At 41.0% G+C, this 16,391-nt stretch overlaps 1 protein-coding gene across 3 annotated transcripts in view; it reads left to right on the top strand.

The window, feature by feature from the left end:
* Nucleotides 1-3,821: 3,821 nt before the first annotated feature.
* The window catches only part of LOC120989418 (transducin-like enhancer protein 1), a 75,528-nt gene continuing 62,958 nt past the window's right edge, over nucleotides 3,822-16,391 (top strand). The window contains exons 1-2 of one of the 3 annotated variants that reach the window (XM_040417502.1): nucleotides 3,822-3,971; nucleotides 11,361-11,430. In XM_040417502.1, coding sequence (XP_040273436.1) covers nucleotides 11,407-11,430 — 24 coding nt within the window. In that variant the 5' untranslated portion in view covers nucleotides 3,822-3,971; nucleotides 11,361-11,406. Of the gene's footprint in view, nucleotides 4,099-4,160; nucleotides 4,351-11,360; nucleotides 11,431-16,391 lie in introns of those variants that run through there. The other 2 variants (XM_040417503.1, XM_040417500.1) reach the window with 2 other exon arrangements.

The following is a 16,391-nucleotide window of genomic DNA, read 5'->3' as shown; positions in this document are numbered from 1 at the left end:
CCTCATAGCGTTCCACCAGGTCCACCATCTCAAGGGCATTGCCAGGAGACAACTGACCAATCCAGTGCTGGAGAGGGTATGGCAAAGCCCTCCAGAACCGATCAGCTAACAGACGATCCAGCATAGCATGGGGTTCAGCACGTCAGACTGTAGCTACTTTTTCAAGAGGTGAAGTAAGTTATAAGACTGGGGTCTCATGGGCTCAGCCGGGTTGAACCCCCAATGATGCACCCGCTGGGCCCGGACCAACACATTCACCCCGTCTTGCCAGAATCTCACCCTTGACTTTCTGGTAGTCGGCCGCTTGATCGTCCGGCAAGTCCAAATACACCCGCTGGGAATCGGATGCCAGGAACGGAGTGATGACCTCAGCCCACTGATCTCGGGGTAGATTCTCCCTTGTGACCACCTTCTCGTACATCGCCAGGTAGGTTTCGATGTGATCTGAGGGTGTCATCTTGGGGATCGCCGTATGGACCGCTTTCTGGACATCATGGACACTCTGGGACGCTCCTGCCGTCTGTAAAGCCATCACTTGTTGTAACAGCAGCTGGTTTGTTTCTTGCTGGTGTTGGTTAGCCTCCACAAGAGCTTTCATTCCAGCCTCCATTTTGTCACGTGACACAGGTTTGAATTTAGCTGGTTTAATCCAGGACATCCAGCCGTGACCGAAAACAAAAATATTTCAGCGTTTACGCCAGCCTCACTGATCGTGCCCGCATCCTCCACCAATTGTGGAGATTCACTCTGGTAGACAGGGTGTGCGGACGCAGTACAGAGGCAAATTACCAGTTCTTAAATCAAACTTCCGTGTTTATTCACAGATAAGGCAAAAACAAAACGTCATTTTGTAGTCTTGGTGTTAGTTCACACACAATGGAAAGTCCACATAGCAGAAATCACCTTGTTGGCTGTTTTATCCCCAGCGGTCCACAGCAGGCTTTAGGGGGCCTGTTTCCCAGCGTGCCCAGCTGTCTTTTAAGGACAGTTAGGGGCTGTCAAAACCCGGACCGGCACTTAAAATCCAGTCCGGTGTCTGACCCCATCTGGCTGGAAATCAGCCCAGCAGCACATGCTAGAAGGAAAATACCTGTTTTCCCAGACCATACCCCTCACTGTGTCACAATAGATAGATAGATATGAGATAGATAGATAGATAGATACATGAGAGATAGATAATAGATATATAGGTATGAGATAGATAGATAGATAGATAGATAGATAGATATGAGATAGATAGATAAATAGATAGATATAGATATTAGATAGATAGATATAGATAGATAGATATGAGATAGATAGATAGATAGATAATAGATACATATAGATATGAGATAGATAGATATTAGAGCTAGATAGATAGATAGATAATAGATACATATAGATATGAGATAGATAGAGAGATAGATATAGATATTAGATAGATAGATAATAGATACATATAGATATGAGATAGATAGATAGATAGATAGATAGATAGATAGATAGATAGATATTAGAGCTAGATAGATAGATAGATAGATAGATAGATAGATAGATAGATAGATGATAGATATGAGATAGATAGATAGATGATAGATAGATAATAGATAGATAGATGATAGATAGATAGATAGACCATAGATAGATAGATGATAGATAGATAGATAATAGATAGATAGATGATAGATAGATAGATAGATAGATAGATAGATAGATATATAGATAGATAGATAGATAGATAGATAGATAATAGATAGATAGATAGATAGGAGATAGATAGATAGATTGATAGATAGATATATAGATAGATGATAGATAGATAGATAGATAGATAGATAGATAGATAGATAGGAAATAGATAGATGATAGATAGATAGATAGATAATAGATAGATAGATGATAGATAGATAGATAGATAATAGATAGATAGATAGATAGATAGATAGATAGATAGATAGATAGATAGAAGATAGATAGATAGATAGATAGATAGGAGATAGATAGATAGATAGATAGATAGATAGATAAATAGATAGATAGATAGATAGATAGATAGATAGACCATAGATTGATAGATAGATAGATAGATATATAGATAGATGATAGATAGATAGATAGATGATAGATAGATAGATAGATAGATAGATAGATAGACCATAGATTGATAGATAGATAGATAGATAGATAGATAGATAGATGATAGATAGATGATAGATAGATAGATAGATGATAGATAGATGATAGATAGATAGATAGATAGATAGATAGATAGATAGATAGATAGATAGACCATAGATAGATAGATGATAGATAGATGATAGATAGATAGATAGATAGATAGATAGATAGATAGATGATAGATAGATGATAGATAGATAGATGATAGATAGATGATAGATAGATAGATAGATAGACCATAGATAGATAGATGATAGATAGATGATAGATAGATAGATAGATAGATAGATAGATAGACCATAGATTGATAGATAGATAGATAGATAGATAGATAGATGATAGATAGATGATAGATAGATAGATAGATAGATAGATAGATAGATGATAGATAGATGATAGATAGATAGATAGATAGATAGATAGATAGATAGATAGACCATAGATAGATAGATGATAGATAGATAGATAGATAGATAGATAGATAGATAGATAGATAGATGATAGATAGATGATAGATAGATAGATAGATAGATAGATAGATAGATAGATAGATAGATAGGAAATAGATAGATAGATAGATAGGAAATAGATAGATAGATAATAGATAGATAGGAAATAGATAGAAGATAGATAGATAGATAGATAGATAGATAGATAGATAGATAGATAGATAGATGATAGATAGATGATAGATAGATAGATAGATAGATAGATAGATGATAGATAGATGATAGATAGATAGATAGATAGATAGATAGATAGACCATAGATAGATAGATGATAGATAGATAGATAGATAGATAGATAGATAGATAGATAGATGATAGATAGATGATAGATAGATAGATAGATAGATAGATAGATAGATAGATAGATAGGAAATAGATAGATAGATAGATGATAGATAGGAAATAGATAGATAGATAGATAGGAAATAGATAGATAGATAGATAGGAAATAGATAGATAGATAATAGATAGATAGGAAATAGATAGAAGATAGATAGATAGATAGATAGATAGATAGATAGATAGATAGATAGATGGAGGTGAAGGCACAGGGGTCATGTATGAATGGTGTGCTCCCCTCCCCCTCCTAGCTGCAGTATGGTATACTTTAGCTGTGATCCATCATACATCTGTCACAGCTGGAATCGGGGTCAGCACTGATAGATAACAGGTTTATGGGGGATACTCTGATTAGTTCTGTCCCTTTATTTACACAGGGAAGGAAACTGTCAGCATTCATGTGTGGTGGGGGAGGTCATCAGAGGACTTCCATACTGCTGATCCCTCCATTCTGCTACCTCGTCCATCCTCACACAGTGTCTAATGATGATTCAGTACCAATTATACACAATTATGAGAACTGACTGCTAATGACTCCATACACAGAGTTCTCCTTTAAGGTGTAGCCTGCTCCAGCACTGGTCACATGGTGTTGATGACAAAATAGTTCTCCTTCCATGTCAGTTTCCAGGAAATTCTCCCTTGCAGCGGCAGGGTCGAGAACAGTAAGGGGTTAAGACCAGCTACCATTCGATATGGAGTGGAGACGCAAGGGTTAAACATCTAAGAGTCTGTAGCTTGCGTGATTGGCAGCTTCGTTACAATCAGCCAATTGGAGAAAAACAAGCGAGGCCCACGTGGGGTGAGAGAAGCTGTGATTGGTTGGAGGTGGCTTGGGCAGCTTTGCAGGAGCCCGGACCCACGTGGAGCTGGCGGCTGCTGATTGAGCTGGAGGGAGGGGCTGCACCGAGCACCGGGAGACTGGGCCCGACCGGACGCCGGCTCCTCCTACCTCGGGGCCCGGTGAGAGCGGGGAACATGTGGGGGCGGGTGTTCGGTCTTAGTGTGTGGCTGGGATACATATGGAAAGGCCTGTGGTGGTCGAGGGAGGGATCTGCTGGAGAGGAGGACGCAGGGAATAGGATGAGAGGTAATTTGGGGAGAGGAGTGAGGTAGGCTCAGTGTGGGGGTGTCTGGAGGCATCAGGACAGAAGCCGTCGGGGGTGGCTCGAGAAGACGTGGGAAGAAGGCCACAGTAAACACTGGGAGGCCACAGCGGGAGAGGACGTATCCGCTGCATGGAGCCCTATGTGGGGGCGTCTGGCGGGGCTGCACCGGGTGTGAGCTACCTGTGTGTGATGGCAGACGGCACTGCTGAGCGGCTCCCGGGCGCTAACTTCATGTGCGACCCTAATAATCGGCTTGTATTGTCTGATCCCTACCTTATATATTCCACATGGTATATTGTCTGATCCCTACCTCATCTATAGTACACATGGTATATTCTGATCCCTACCTCATCTATAGTACACATGGTATATTGTCTGATCCCTACCTCATCTATAGTACACATGGTATATTGTCTGATCCCTACCTCATCTATAGTACACATGGTATATTGTCTGATCCCTACCTCATCTATAGTACACATGGTATATTGTCTGATCCCTACCTCATCTATAGTACACATGGTATATTGTCTGATCCCTACCTCATCTATAGTACACATGGTATATTGTCTGATCCCTACCTCATCTATAGTACACATGGTATATTGTCTGATCCCTACCTCATCTATAGTACACATGGTATATTGTCTGATCCCTACCTCATCTATAGTACACATGGTATATTGTCTGATCCCTACCTCATCTATAGTACACATGGTATATTGTCTGATCCCTACCTCATCTATAGTACACATGGTATATTGTCTGATCCCTACCTCATCTATAGTACACATGGTATATTGTCTGATCCCTACCTCATCTATAGTACACATGGTATATTGTCTGATCCCTACCTCATCTATAGTACACATGGTATATCGTCTGATCCCTACCTCATCTATAGTACACATGGTATATTGTCTGATCCCTACCTCATCTATAGTACACATGGTATATTGTCTGATCCCTACCTCATCTATAGTACACATGGTATATTGTCTGATCCCTACCTCATCTATAGTACACATGGTATATTGTCTGATCCCTACCTCATCTATAGTACACATGGTATATTGTCTGATCCCTACCTCATCTATAGTACACATGGTATATTGTCTGATCCCTACCTCATCTATAGTACACATGGTATATTGTCTGATCCCTACCTCATCTATAGTACACATGGTATATTGTCTGATCCCTACCTCATCTATAGTACACATGGTATATTGTCTGATCCCTACCTCATCTATAGTACACATGGTATATTGTCTGATCCCTACCTCATCTATAGTACACATGGTATATTGTCTGATCCCTACCTCATCTATAGTACACATGGTATATTGTCTTAACCCTACCTCATCTATAGTACACATGGTATATTGTCTGATCCCTACCTCATCTATAGTACACATGGTATATTGTCTGATCCCTACCTCATCTATATTCCACATGGTATATTGTCTGATCCCTACCTCATCTATATTACACATGGTATATTGTCTGATCCCTACCTCATCTATATTACACATGGTATATTGTCTGATCCCTACCTCATCTATATTACACATGGTATATTGTCTGATCCCTACCTCATCTATATTACACATGGTATATTGTCTGATCCCTACCTCATCTATATTACACATGGTATATTGTCTGATCCCTACCTCATCTATATTACACATGGTATATTGTCTGATCCCTACCTCATCTATATTACACATGGTATATTGTCTGATCCCTACCTCATCTATATTACACATGGTATATTGTCTGATCCCTACCTCATCTATAGTACACATGGTATATTGTCTGATCCCTACCTCATCTATAGTACACATGGTATATTGTCTGATCCCTACCTCATCTATAGTACACATGGTATATTGTCTGATCCCTACCTCATCTATAGTACACATGGTATATTGTCTGATCCCTACCTCATCTATAGTACACATGGTATATTGTCTGATCCCTACCTCATCTATAGTACACATGGTATATTGTCTGATCCCTACCTCATCTATAGTACACATGGTATATTGTCTGATCCCTACCTCATCTATAGTACACATGGTATATTGTCTGATCCCTACCTCATCTATAGTACACATGGTATATTGTCTGATCCCTACCTCATCTATAGTACACATGGTATATTGTCTGATCCCTACCTCATCTATAGTACACATGGTATATTGTCTGATCCCTACCTCATCTATAGTACACATGGTATATTGTCTGATCCCTACCTCATCTATAGTACACATGGTATATTGTCTGATCCCTACCTCATCTATATTCCACATGGTATAATGTCTGATCCCTACCTCATATATATATTACACATGGTATAATGTCTGATCCCTACCTCATATATATATTACACATGGTATATTGTCTGATCCCTACCTCATATATATATTACACATGGTATATTGTCTGATCCCTACCTCATCTATATTACACATGGTATATTGTCTGATCCCTACCTCATCTATATTACACATGGTATATTGTCTGATCCCTACCTCATCTATATTACACATGGTATATTGTCTGATCCCTACCTCATCTATATTACACATGGTATATTGTCTGATCCCTACCTCATCTATATTACACATGGTATATTGTCTGATCCCTACCTCATCTATATTACACATGGTATATTGTCTGATCCCTACCTCATCTATATTACACATGGTATATTGTCTGATCCCTACCTCATCTATATTACACATGGTATATTGTCTGATCCCTACCTCATCTATATTACACATGGTATATTGTCTGATCCCTACCTCATCTATAGTACACATGGTATATCGTCTGATCCCTACCTCATCTATAGTACACATGGTATATTGTCTGATCCCTACCTCATCTATAGTACACATGGTATATTGTCTGATCCCTACCTCATCTATAGTACACATGGTATATTGTCTGATCCCTACCTCATCTATAGTACACATGGTATATTGTCTGATCCCTACCTCATCTATAGTACACATGGTATATTGTCTGATCCCTACCTCATCTATAGTACACATGGTATATTGTCTGATCCCTACCTCATCTATAGTACACATGGTATATTGTCTGATCCCTACCTCATCTATAGTACACATGGTATATTGTCTGATCCCTACCTCATCTATAGTACACATGGTATATTGTCTGATCCCTACCTCATCTATAGTACACATGGTATATTGTCTGATCCCTACCTCATCTATAGTACACATGGTATATTGTCTGATCCCTACCTCATCTATAGTACACATGGTATATTGTCTGATCCCTACCTCATCTATAGTACACATGGTATATTGTCTGATCCCTACCTCATCTATAGTACACATGGTATATTGTCTGATCCCTACCTCATCTATAGTACACATGGTATATTGTCTGATCCCTACCTCATCTATAGTACACATGGTATATTGTCTGATCCCTACCTCATCTATAGTACACATGGTATATTGTCTGATCCCTACCTCATCTATAGTACACATGGTATATTGTCTGATCCCTACCTCATCTATAGTACACATGGTATATTGTCTGATCCCTACCTCATCTATAGTACACATGGTATATTGTCTGATCCCTACCTCATCTATAGTACACATGGTATATTGTCTGATCCCTACCTCATCTATATTACACATGGTATATTGTCTGATCCCTACCTCATCTATATTACACATGGTATATTGTCTGATCCCTACCTCATCTATATTACACATGGTATATTGTCTGATCCCTACCTCATCTATATATATATATATATATATATATATATATTACACATGGTATATTGTCTGATCCCTACCTCATATATATATATTACACATGGTATAATGTCTGATCCCTACCTCATATATATATTACACATGGTATATTGTCTGATCCCTACCTCATCTATATTACACATGGTATATTGTCTGATCCCTACCTCATCTATATTACACATGGTATATTGTCTGATCCCTACCTCATCTATATTACACATGGTATATTGTCTGACCCCTACCTTATACAGGGAGTGCAGAATTATTAGGCAAGTTGTATTTTTGAGGATTAATTTTATTATTGAACAACAACCATGTTCTCAATGAACCCAAAAAACTCATTAATATCAAAGCTGAATATTTTTGGAAGTAGTTTTTAGTTTGTTTTTAGTTTTAGCTATTTTAGGGGGATATCTGTGTGTGCAGCTGACTATTACTGTGCATAATTATTAGGCAACTTAACAAAAAACAAATATATACCCATTTCAATTATTTATTTTTACCAGTGAAACCAATATAACATCTCAACATTCACAAATATACATTTCTGACATTCAAAAACAAAACAAAAACAAATCGGTGACCAATATAGCCACCTTTCTTTGCAAGGACACTCAAAAGCCTGCCGTCCATGGATTCTGTCAGTGTTTTGATCTGTTCACCATCAACATTGCGTGCAGCAGCAACCACAGCCTCCCAGACACTGTTCAGAGAGGTGTACTGTTTTCCCTCCTTGTAAATCTCACATTTGATGATGGACCACAGGTTCTCAATGGGGTTCAGATCAGGTGAATAAGGAGGCCATGTCATTAGATTTTCTTCTTTTATACCCTTTCTTGCCAGCCACGCTGTGGAGTACTTGGACGCGTGTGATGGAGCATTGTCCTGCATGAAAATCATGTTTTTCTTGAAGGATGCAGACTTCTTCCTGTACCACTGCTTGAAGAAGGTGTCTTCCAGAAACTGGCAGTAGGACTGGGAGTTGAGCTTGACTCCATCCTCAACCCGAAAAGGCCCCACAAGCTCATCTTTGATGATACCAGCCCAAACCAGTACTCCACCTCCACCTTGCTGGCGTCTGAGTCGGACTGGAGCTCTCTGCCCTTTACCAATCCAGCCACGGGCCCATCCATCTGGCCCATCAAGACTCACTCTCATTTCATCAGTCCATAAAACCTTAGAAAAATCAGTCTTGAGATATTTCTTGGCCCAGTCTTGACGTTTCAGCTTGTGTGTCTTGTTCAGTGGTGGTCGTCTTTCAGCCTTTCTTACCTTGGCCATGTCTCTGAGTATTGCACACCTTGTGCTTTTGGGCACTCCAGTGATGTTGCAGCTCTGAAATATGGCCAAACTGGTGGCAAGTGGCATCTTGGCAGCTGCACGCTTGACTTTTCTCAGTTCATGGGCAGTTATTTTGCGCCTTGGTTTTTCCACACGCTTCTTGCGACCCTGTTGACTATTTTGAATGAAACGCTTGATTGTTCGATGATCACGCTTCAGAAGCTTTGCAATTTTAAGAGTGCTGCATCCCTCTGCAAGATATCTCACTATTTTTGACTTTTCTGAGCCTGTCAAGTCCTTCTTTTGACCCATTTTGCCAAAGGAAAGGAAGTTGCCTAATAATTATGCACACCTAATATAGGGTGTTGATGTCATTAGACCACACCCCTTCTCATTACAGAGATGCACATCACCTAATATGCTTAATTGGTAGTAGGCTTTCGAGCCTATACAGCTTGGAGTAAGACAACATGCATAAAGAGGATGATGTGGTCAAAATACTCATTTGCCTAATAATTCTGCACGCAGTGTATATTACACATGGTATATTGTCTGATCCCTACCTTATATATTACACATGGTATATTCTGATCCCTACCTCATCTATATTACACATGGTATATTCTGATCCCTACCTCATCTATATTACACATGGTATAATGTCTGATCCCTACCTCATCTATATTTCACATGGTATATTGTCTGATCCCTACCTCATCTATATTACGCATGGTGTATTGTCTGATCCCTACCTTATCTATATTACGCATGGTGTATTGTCTGATCCCTACCTCCTCTATATTGCGCATGGTATGATGTCTGGTCCCTACCTCCTCTATATTGCGCATGGTATGATGTCTGGTCCCTACCTCCTCTATATTGCGCATGGTATGATGTCTGGTCCCTACCTCCTCTATATTGCGCATGGTATGATGTCTGGTCCCTACCTCCTCTATATTGCGCATGGTATGATGTCTGGTCCCTACCTCCTCTATATTGCGCATGGTATGATGTCTGGTCCCTACCTCCTCTATATTGCGCATGGTATGATGTCTGGTCCCTACCTCCTCTATATTGCGCATGGTATGATGTCTGGTCCCTACCTCCTCTATATTGCGCATGGTATGATGTCTGGTCCCTACCTCCTCTATATTGCGCATGGTATGATGTCTGGTCCCTACCTCCTCTATATTGCGCATGGTATGATGTCTGGTCCCTACCTCCTCTATATTGCGCATGGTATGATGTCTGGTCCCTACCTCCTCTATATTGCGCATGGTATGATGTCTGGTCCCTACCTCCTCTATATTGCGCATGGTATGATGTCTGGTCCCTACCTCACACAACACTACGTTATTACAGAATTAAACTGGACCTCCCCTTATATGATGGTATTCTGCTAATTTCTCTCATCCATCATGAAGCTTAGCTTATAATACCTGACTCCCACATTACGTCGTCATACTTTGTGTGATGCTTTGCTTGTAATACACAATCCCTACATTAAATGAGAATACTCTGCTTGTAACACATATGGGGTCATTTATCAAACTGTTGTAAAGGAAAACTGGCTTAGTTGCCCATAGCAACCAATCAGATTCCACATTTCATTTTCCAAAGGGGCTGTCTCCTGAACAGTCTGAAAGGTGGAATCTGATTGGTTGCTATGGGCCACTAGGCCAGTTTTCCTTTACACCAGTTTGCTAAATGACCCTAATAATTTGCTTGTTATACACGATCCCTACCTTTACATGATGAAGCTGTACTTATAGTATACAATCCCTATATAACATGGTGATACACAATCCCTATCTTACATGTAGTAACATGATCCCTACCTTACAAGATGATACTTGTGATTAAAAAAAACCCTTTTTATGATGATCTCTGCTTGTAATACACAATCCCTACCTTACATGTATCTGTCATACAGATATCGTTATAGTTTATGGGTGATGTGTGGCACTGCTGGCCGTCTGCTACAGTCTCAGCATGTCAGGGGGTTTATTTATTTTCTATATGAGTCCAAAACACAATGTGAGCGTAGCCTAAATCTGTCATGGCAGTCCTTCTACCACATGTTGTCCCTCCAGGGCGTTTGCACACCTGCCCATGTGACTCCTCAGCTGAATGTATGTTCTTTTCTTTTGTAGGAGAGGTCCTTATTTCAGTCTGAGACAAGTCCTACCTCCCGAGAAGATGTTTCCTCAGAATAGACCACCAGTAAGTTCCTTGTGGAGTATCTTAGTTATTCATGGCGGGGTAGAAGACATATGGTAGCCACTGCTGGTTACCTGTGGATGGAGCTGTTCTTCCAAAGTCTGGTTTACTCTTCTGGCCAAAGGTCTCTTGCAGGCTTAAAGGAAACCTGTCACCGGGATAGTGGGTATAGAGCTGAGGACATGGTCACTGTAGCATCCGCAATACCCAGTCCCCATAGCTCTGTGTGCTTTTATTGTGTAAAAAAACAGATTCGATACATATGCAAATTAACCTGAGATGTGTCCTGTCCCTGACTCATCTCACATACAGGACTCATCTCAGGTTAATTTGCATATGTATAGAATCAGTTTTATTACACAATAAAAGCACACAGAGCTATGGGGACTGGGTACTGTGGATGTGCTAGCAGCCATCTAGCAACCCATGTCCTCAGCTCTATACATAAAATCCCGGTGACACGTTCCCTTTAAAGGAAATCTGTCATTTCCAAAACAGCCTCCAAACTAGAGTAGGCGCTGTATAGTGTAAGTGATGCTGAGTCTGCAGCGCTCCAGACTAAAAAAATATCAAGAAGCCGTTGGCTCCTAACCTGAAAAATTTAGTCGCCAAATTTAAAATACATATAATTATGGTATAATAAAAAAAAAGACTTGTCTTACCTAGGGCTGTCAAAATTTTGATTCGATTGCGATACTAGATACCACGTGAAAAAAAAAAGCGTTTTTTTTTATTTTTGTTTTTTTTCTGCTAGGGCGTTCACCGCATAGGAGATATTTTAATAGTTCGCATTTTTTCGGGCGTGGCGATATGCAACACGGACTAGAACCTGGGATCTTTTAATCCCTTGTCCTATTCACCCCAATAGAGCTCTATTAGGGTGAATAGGACCTTACACTTTCCCTGCTGCTCTGTGCATAGTACACACAGCAGCAGGGAGCTTACCATGGCAGCCAGGGCTTCAGTAGCACCCTGGCTGCCATGGTAATGGCGGGGCTCCAATTAGAAGCTGCCACTGCACCACCAATGACGAGGAGGGGACCCTGTGGCCACTGCCACCAATGAATATAACAATGGGGGGGGGCCACTGCGCTACCAATGATTGTAATAGTTATAATATTGGGGGGATTGGGGGCGCACTGTGCCACCAATCAATATAATTAACACATTAATTTAAGTGCATATAGTTTAAGTCCCTCCCCCCTGTGCCGTTGCCACCAATGGACTGATAGCAGGGAGGAGGAGGGGAGGGGCTGTAGCCACTGCGCCACAAATGAATATAGTTTATGCCTGAATACAAACGCAGTCTGCTGGTGCCGGCCATATCCGGCACCCAGCCTCTGACTGCGTGCTGCGATCCTCTGCAATTAACCCCTTCAGGTGTGGCACCTGAGGGGTTATTTGCGGCAGATCGCAGCGCGCAGTCATAGAGGCTGGGTGCCGGGTATGGGATATGGCCGGCACCCGCAGCCTGCGTTTGTATTCAGGCATAAACTATATTCATTAGTGGCGCAGTGGCCACAGCCCCTCCCCTCCTCCTCCCTGCTATCAATCCATTGGTGGCAGCGGCACAGGGGGAGGGAATGCCTCCTTCTTCCCTGTGCTGCTGAGGAGATCATGGCGCGCGCTGAGAGCAGCGCGTGCCATGTCGGTGCAACTCGCGTGTGTTTGCATGAAAGCCCTTTCTTCTTAGAGAGACAGAGGGTCTTGTCGCCATTTTGCAATTGTAAGTCACATTGGCGACCATTTTGGTCGCCATCTGGAGCCCTGGTCTGGTTATGTAATTTTTATTTTCATACTCTCTCTTGCATTCTGACGCTGTGCTCTGACAAACCAGCAGTAAAATGCGTTTATAGGACTCCTCTGAGTCCTCTCCATTATGTGCGTCCTCTCAATGCATTTTACTGCTGGTTTGTCGGAGCACAGCGTTACAATGCAAGTGAGTATGAAAATAAAAATTACATAACCAGACTCGGCATCACTTACACTATACAGCTCCTACTCTAGTTTGGAGGCTGTTTCGGAAATAACAGATTCCCTTTAAAGGGGTTGTCCGAGTTCAGAGCTGAACCCGGACGTACCCATAATTTCACCCAGGCAGCGCCCCCTGATGTTGGCCTCGGCTCCCTTGGCCTGCGCTGGATCACGCAGGGCAAGGACTCTTTTATTTACAATAACACACTGCTGGGTGGAGGCTTTCGACCGGCAGTGTGTTCGGTGACGTCACTGGCTCTGATGGGCCGGCTTTAGTGCTGCCCTAGCCGTTTTACAGGCTAGGGCAGCGCTAAAGCCTGCCCATCAGTGCCGGTGACATCACCGGGCTCACTGCTAGTCGGAAGCCTCCGCCTGGCAGCCCTATGGAGAGCCCGGTTCGTCATCGGAACACCGGAAAATGCCTTTGCTTCCATGCTCAATTCAGGGGGGCTGCCTGGGTGAAAATGAGGATATGTCCTTTAACCGCCTCACGTCCGCCCATAGGATATAAACGTCCTATGGGTGGACGTCTATTTCTGACAGCACGTTTTAAAACGTCCTGTCAGAAATAGCAGCTGCACGCTAATCGTGCAGCTGCTGATCGGGTTGCCCGCTGTCAGTGACAGCAGGGCAACCCAGAGATAAGGCAGGGACAGTGCCCAGGTGTCCCTGCCTTCACGATCGCTGCAGACACAGCGCTCACCGAGCGCTGTGTCTGCAGAGCAGGAAGCGCTGTGCCCTTCCTGTTCCGGGGCCGGCGGTCATGTGACCGCCGGGACCGGAGAGTGCAGGGGCTGTGTGAGGTCTCTCAGAGACCTCGATCAGCCCTGCTGTGAGGCTGTACAGCGCAGGATTGCTGCTGTACAGCCTCTATAGGGGTGCATTTCCACTGTAACTGGGGCTACTATGTCAGCCCCAGTTACAGGAGAAATCAACAGTGAAAAAAAAAAAAGTGAAGTAAATGTCCCCCAGAGGTCTTGTATGACCTTATGGGGGACGAAAAGTGTAAAATAAAATAAAAATAAAATAAAGTGTTGAAAAAATAAAATAAAAAAAAGGTTCACATGTAAAAAAAAAATCCCAAGTAAGGAATAAAAAAAATAGAAAAAATAAAATAAAATAGACATATTTAGTATTGCCGCGTCCGTAAAAACCAGCTCTATAAAAATATCACATGACCTAACCCCTCGGGTGAACACCGTAAAAAATAAATTAAAAAAACTGTGTCAAAACAAGCAATTTTTGTCACCTTGCATCACAAAAGGTGCAACACCAAGTGATCAAAAACGCGTATGTCCCACAAAATAGTACCAATAAAACCGTCACCTCATCCCGCAAAAAATGAGCCCCTACGTAAGAAAATCTCTCAAAAAATAAAAAAACTATAGCTCTCAGAACATGGACACATTAAAACATAATTTTTTGGTTTCAAAAATGCTATTATTGTGTAAAACTTTAATAAATGAGAAAAAGTATACATATTAGGTATCGCCACGTCCGTAACAATCTGCTCTATAAAAATGTCACTTGACTGAACCCCTCAGGTGAACGCTGTAAAAATAAATAAATAGAAACTGTGCTAAAACAACCAATTTTTTGGTCACCTTGCCCCATAAAGTGTTATAATGAATGATCAAAAAATCATATGTACCCAAAAATAGTACTAATAAAACTGGCACCTTATCCCCTAGTTTCCAAAATGGGGTCACTTCTTGGGAGTTTCTACTGTAAGGGTGCATCAGGGGGCTTCAAATGGGACATGGCATCTAAAAACCATGTGGAGTTCCTTTCCTTCTGCGCCCTGCCGTGTGCCCATACAGCAGTTTACGACCACATGTGGGGTGTTTCTGTAAACCGCAGAATCTGGGTAATAAATATTGAGTTTTGTTTGGCTGTTAACCATCGATGTGTTAAAGAAAAAAATTGATTAAAATGGAAAATCTGCCAAAAAAGTGAAATTTAAAAATTTGATCTCCATTTTCCTTTAATTCTTGTGGAACGCCTAAAGGGTTAACAAAGTTTGTAAAATCGGTTTTGAATACCTTGAGGGGTGTAGTTTCTACAATGGGGTCATTTATGGGGGTATCCACTATGTAGGCCCCACAAAGTGACTTCAGACCTGAACTGGTCCTTATAAAGTGGGTTTTGGCAATTTTCTTACAAATTTGAAGAATTGCTTCTAAACTTCTAAGCCTTCTAACGTCCTAAAAAAATAAAATGACATTTCCAAAATGATGCCAACATAAAGTAGACATATGGGAAATGTTAAATAATAAATATTTTATGAGGTATCACTTTCTGTTTTGAAAGCAGAGAAATTGAAATTTAGAAAATTGAGAATTTTTCAAATTTTGGGGTAAATTTGGGATTTTTTCATAAATAAAGGTGAAATATTTTGACTCAAATTTATGACTATCATGAAGTACAATGTGTCACGAGAAAACCATCTCTGAATGACTTGGATAAATAAAGGCGTTCCAAAGTTATTACCACATAAAGTGAGATATGTCAGTTTTGCAAAATTTGGCCTGGTCAGGAAGGGGGCAAAGGGCCCAGATGGGAAGTGGTTAAGTGATGATTCAGCCAATCAATAGAAACATATCCTAGAAAGAGCTGGAACAGATTATATTGAAATAACAGGGCACACCAAGTTCTCAAGCTGTAGAAATCTCCATGATTTTTCCTCTGTTCTGTATTGCATTCAGAGATGTTCATCTGTGTAGTTGTATGTGTAAATCCTGGTATTATACTGCTTGTATGTCTGGTGTAGGTGTGCAGACCACTGTCTCTCATGTATACACTATGAAAGTAAGTCAATTATTATATAGCAGTGTTTGGAACATCTATGACCAAACCCTAATGAGTTGAATGAAAGTTACTTTTCATGTAGTATGGAAGATCTTGTTTTTCAATGGAGAATAAATTTGCAGTCGGGGGTCACACACAGATATGATGATGCTACTATAGCATGCGGCAGTATCCGTAGTCTA

The sequence above is a fragment of the Bufo bufo genome, chromosome 2 (genome assembly GCF_905171765.1).
Source record: "Bufo bufo chromosome 2, aBufBuf1.1, whole genome shotgun sequence".
NCBI classification, from domain to species: Eukaryota; Metazoa; Chordata; class Amphibia; order Anura; family Bufonidae; genus Bufo; species Bufo bufo.
The sequence above is the reverse complement of the archived record's forward strand: the minus strand, read 5'-3'. Positions and strand labels throughout refer to the sequence as shown.